The 6000-nt window shown below is 48.4% G+C and overlaps 1 protein-coding gene across 1 annotated transcript in view; it reads left to right on the forward strand.

Moving 5' to 3' along the window:
* Positions 1–5038, forward strand: part of LOC144952958 (uncharacterized) — a 44900-nt gene extending 39862 nt beyond the window's left edge. Inside the window, exon 9 of the mRNA XM_078883444.1 lies at positions 1182–5038. Within this exon, the coding sequence (XP_078739570.1) occupies positions 1182–2364 (1183 nt within the window). The 3' untranslated portion in view covers positions 2365–5038. The remainder of the gene's footprint in view (positions 1–1181) is intronic.
* Positions 5039–6000: the final 962 nt, after the last annotated feature.

Raw genomic sequence — 6000 nt, forward strand, 5'->3', positions numbered from 1 at the left:
CCGCGCTACAATAATACTGTCTAATCGCTATAATTTTATTATCTACCGACCCTATAATAGTAATTGCACACATTGAGGTGGGGGGGGAGTGAAGAGGACGTGAAACTTTGATGAACTTACCTCAGAGTCGCGTGTTAATGCGTGCGCATATTTTTAACGGGAATAAAAAATGGCGTCCACCCCGCAGCGAATGCGTCGCTACCCGTTGCCAGGGGCAACCGCCGTCCAATGAAACTGCGTATGGTCCGGCGACACACAGACAGATAGACAGATTTGCGATTTTATATATATAGATAAATCGGCATTTTGCGACCCCCACTGCCACCGTGTGGCATATTACGTGCCAGGGACTCTAAGAGAGGACAACGGTCTGAGTCCATAATTGGCAATAAGTAACGGCAAAGCAGTTGCAAGCGACTCAGAATTGTGCGCAGTTGCGTATACAGTACACGACTTCCCTGAAGGCAAACACCTTCAGCGAGCGCCATGCCGATCACACGCTTCGAATAAAAAGCATGGGATAAGTCCTTGCTTAATAACAACTCTTTACATACTAACAACTCCTATCATTTTTCATTGCTGGAGGGTTTGCCCCCCCCTACTTGAAAATCCTGGCTCTACCTATGAGTGTGGGACAGTGTCAAGTTTGTATTTGCAGTAATGTCTATTAACTCTATTGAGCATGGAGGTTATATCAAAATAGTAGTTTGTTTTTATTTTCCTCTGGAACTCCTTGTACGAATGGAGTCAGGAAGTTATCACAGCACACATGCAGCTGATGTTGGAACTGTTCATCCCAGCATTCAAGGACATCTGTGCCTGGCTTCACACCTCTAAGTTGCGATTGAACATTAATTTATGCATTTCTGCATAACACAAATAACACAAATAGTATTATTCTCAACACCCTATGATATTCCTTTTGGAGCCAGACAGCCGAAATTGTGTGCTCGGAGTTTTGGGTTAACATTCATTTTGAAGATACGAGGGCTTCCAGGCATGTTTGTGACCATTTGCCCTCTCATTGTGTGCCATAACAGCCTGTGTGAGGAATTTGGGACACTTTTTCACTATATCATGAATATATGAATAAGTATATACACGTGTGACTGTATATATGCATTCCTCTGTGCATCAATACTGACGTGTAGATGGTGTTGATATTTTTTTTCTGTCTGCAGCTGTCACTTCCTCTGCAGAATTTGTCTGATGGAGCAAAGGCACTCGGCACGGCTCGGTGCAAAAAGGCAACAATGCGACCAGCGTGCATACAGCACGGATCGTACTGGAAATTTGACACGGCACCAGAGAACTCGCACAGGAGAGAAACGCTTCAAGTGCAGTGTGTGTGGGAAGGCATTTGCCTATTCATCTCTTCTTGTAATACACCAGAGAACACACACGGGAGAGAAACCCTTCAAGTGCAGTGTGTGTGGGAAGGCATTTGCACATTCATCTTCTCTTGTAATACACAAGAGAACACACACAGGAGAGAAACCCTTCAAGTGCAGTGTGTGTGGGAAGGCATTTGCAGAGTCATCTACTCTTGTAGAACACCAGAGAACACACACGGGAGAGAAACCTTTCAAGTGCAGTGTGTGTGGGAAAGCATTTGCACATTCAGTTTCTCTTGTAGCACACCAGAGAATGCACACAGGAGAGAAACCCTTCAAGTGCAGTGTGTGTGGGAAGGCATTTGTACGTTCATCTCCTCTTGCAATACACCAGAGAACACACACAGGAGAGAAACCCTTCAAGTGCAGTGTGTGTGGGAAGGCGTTTGCACAGTCATCTACTCTTGTAATGCACCAGAGAACACACACGGGAGAGAAACCCTTCAAGTGCAGTGTGTGTGGGAAGGCATTTGCACATTCAATTTCTCTTGTAGCACACCAGAGAATGCACACAGGAGAGAAACCCTTCAAGTGCAGTGTGTGTGGGAAGGTGTTTGCACAGTCATCTGCTCTTGTACAACACCAGAGAACACACACAGGAGAGAAACCCTTCAGGTGCAGTGTGTGCGGGAAGACGTTTTCACAGTCATCAAATCTTCAAAGACACCAGAGAACACACAAGCATCAGAAGATTCACAAGGAGTGGAGTCTGAAATCCGCTTGTGAAAGTCAAAGTGCCGCAATGAGCCCATCCCTAATGAAACAAGAACCGGAAGAAAATCCCAGCTTGGACACTTTTAAAGGTATCGAGGTGAAATATGAAGAGGTGAAGGTGAAATATGAAGAAGTGATGGTGAAAAGTGAAGAAATGAAGGTAAAATGTGAAGATGAAGAGTCAACTCAAAAATCGGACCTTCACATCGATGGAGGCAACGTGAAGCAGGAGGATAATTCTCACTGCGAGGCATAGCAAGGCAACTCCCAGCAGTTGGGGGAAGTGGAGGTGTGGGTGGACTTCCGAGACAATACAAAGTCAAATGGAGACCCGGTAGATGTGTAAGTCTGAGACAATGTCGCTCCAATAGACGCACCTTTGTCACAGGCCTTTAATTACAAGAATGTGAAGTTGAACTCAATTTCTAGGTGCAACCTGCAGGGTAAGAGCGGCCAGTCTTTGTGGACCTGTGGGTTGCGTAGATCTCTAACCAGGAGCGATAGCCAATAAGCTCCCAAGCTTTTGCTATGTTATCATAATTGCATTTTTATTGTGCTTGCTTAATCGCCTCGGAAATTCGGAGTTTTTTTTATCGTATCTCGTCTCAAACACTCGAAGAGCATCCCCAAGTAGCAGCTGCCCCTGTGTGGCACAAGGAGGTGGCCCTGCACCGGTGGCCCTGCACCGGCCTGCATGTGGACAAGAGCCTGTCAGTAGCGGGCAATGGTTGATGTGGCATCTTGGTTGTGGAGTTTGTTGGTAATGTTTAGAATTTCATCAATTTTGACCCAGACGCCAGCATGCAATGTCCTACTCGTTTTGAATGACACAATAGTATGTTGTACATATACTGGTAAGCAGACGGTGTGTATTTTTTTAAATAGCTTCTTGTTAATTCGATGTAACCTGATGCAGCATATTTTAGTGCAGTAATTAAATTTGGTTAAAATGACTCAATAATTTAGAATTATTACTTATCTGATTTTGTCTATAAGGGTCAAACATTGAATAAGTGATGTTAGATTTGAAGTTTTCGTGACTGCAGGTATCCATACTCTTTGGTTCTTTCGGTAAAGTCACGTAGGTATAAAATGAAAATAAATTAAATCACAACGTCTTGGGCTCAACACAAGCATCCGTCATCAGGTGGGACAACCACAGCAAGAAGCAACTGCTGAAGTGGGCAAAAGAGGTGCTATTGTCTTTCTAAGATGCGTAAAGAAGGCTCTTCATTTCGGCCCACACACAAAGCTCACTTTCACACAGCTCACTCACACACAGCTGACTTTCTCACAGCTCACTCATACACAGCTCACTCACACTGACTCATACTGACTCACTTTCACAAACAGCTCACAGCTCACTCACACTCTCACAGCTCATTCTCTCACACAGCTCACACTGACTCACACTGACTCACACTCTCACAGCTCATTCTTTCACACAGCTCACTCTCACAGTTCACTCTCACAGTTCACTCTCACACCCAGCTCACAGCTCGCTCACACTGACTCACACAGCTCACACAGCTCACTCACACAGCTCACTCACATACACAGCTCACTCGCACAACTCACAAACAGCTCACACAGCTCGCTCACACACAGCTCGCTCACACAACTTGCTCACACAGCTCGCTCACACACACAGCTCACTCACACTGACACACACGCAGCTCACACTGACACACAGCTTACAGCTCACACTGACTCCCACAGCTCACACTGACACAGCTCACTCTCACACAGCTCACTCGCACAGCTCACTCGCACTGATTCACACTCATGCAGCTCGCACACAGCTCATTCACAACTCGCACACACACAAAGCTCACACAGCTCACACACACAGCTCACTCCCACACACAGCTCACTCTCACAGCTCACTCTCACATACAGCTCACTCATACAGCTCACACTCACTCATACTGACTCACTCTCACACACAGCTCACTCACACTGACATTGACTCACACACAGCTCACTCACACAGCTCACTCGCACACAGCTCACTCGCACAGCTCACAAACAGCTCACTCACACAGCTCACCTTCACACAGCTCACACACACAGCTCACTCACACACACGCAGCTCACACAGCTCATTCCCTCACACACACAGCTCACACACACAGCTCACTCTCACGCACAGCTCACTCACACACACAGCTCACTCTCACATACAGCTCATACACACAGCTCACTCACACTGACTCACACACAGCTCACACTGACTCGCACACACAGCTCACTTACACTGACACACACACACTCGCACGCAGCTCACACACAGCTCATTCTCTCTAACACACAGATCACTCTCACACACAGCTCACTCTCACACAGCTCACTCACACACAGCTCACTGACACAGACTCACACACACAGCTCACTCGCACTGACTCACTCACACGCAGCTCACACAGCTCATTCTCTCTTACACACAGATCACACACAGCTCACTCTCACACAGCTCACTCACACACAGCTCACTCACACTGACTCACACTGACACACACACAGCTCACTCACACTGACTCACACTGACACACACACAGCTCACTCACACTCAGCTCACAAACAGCTCACTCACACCTCACTCACACACAGCTCAATCACACACAGCTCACTCTCACAGCTCACATACACAGCTCACTCACATTGACTCACAAACAGCTCACACACACACACGCGGCTCACACACAGCTCATTCTCTCACACAGCTCACACACAGCTTACACACAGCTCGCACACAGCTCACTCACACTGACACACACAGCTCACACTGACTCACGCACACTCACACGCAGCTCACTCACACTGATTCACACACGCACGCAGCTCACACAGCTCATTCTCTCACACACCCAAGACACACAGCTCACTCACACACAGCTCATTTTCACACAGCTCACTCACACACCGCTCAATCACACACACAGCTCATTCATGTGTAATAAAAGACTCGGACGCTTTTCTCTGTCCTGTGTCCTTTATTTGGGTTCGATCTCTTTTCCCTCACGGCACTCCCCCTTACTCTTCGCTCTGCAGCCCCAGGCTGCTATCGCTCACGTAGCCCACTTCCCTCCTTGCAGACCCGCTGCTGTCTCGTCGTGCAGACCCCGCTGCCCAACTCCACCCTTGCAGACCCGCTGCTCTCTCTGCAGCCTCCTCGCTGCTCCTCCAGCCCCGGGGTCGGTCACCGCTGGCCGACGGTGCCGATCCTCGGGGTCTGTGTGTGTGGCGATCTCGCCACCCTCTCTCTTCCCCACTCCGCCCTGCGTGGCCTTACACTTTCCCAGTCTCCGATCACTCCCCTACTGCTTCCGGTTTCTCCCCTTATAACCCTGAACCCTTTCCCCCACGTGACGTAACTCCTCCCCCCATGACGTCACTTCCGGGAGGTCGTTTACGCCCGCATTACACATGCACACAGCTCACTCACACACCTCACACACAGCTTAATCACACACACAGCTCACTCTCACACACAGCTCATTTTCACACAGCTCACTCACACACAGCTCAATCACACACACACAGCTCACTCACACAGCTCACTCACAGCTCACATGCACAGCTCACTCACACTGACACACGCAGCTCACACAGCTCATTCTCCCACACACACAGCTCACACACACAGCTCACCCTCACACACAGCTCACTCTCACATACAGCTCACTCATACACACAGCTCACTCACACTGACTCACACAAACAGCTCATACAGCTCACTCACACTGACTCACTCACACTGACTCACTCACACATAGCTCACTCACACTGACTCACTCACACTGACTCACTCACACACAGCTCACTCACACACAGCTCACTCACACACAGCTCACTCTCACACAGCTCACACACTCACATACACAGCTCACTC

This window comes from Lampetra fluviatilis, chromosome 71 (assembly GCF_964198595.1).
Source record: "Lampetra fluviatilis chromosome 71, kcLamFluv1.1, whole genome shotgun sequence".
NCBI lineage: Eukaryota > Metazoa > Chordata > Hyperoartia > Petromyzontiformes > Petromyzontidae > Lampetra > Lampetra fluviatilis.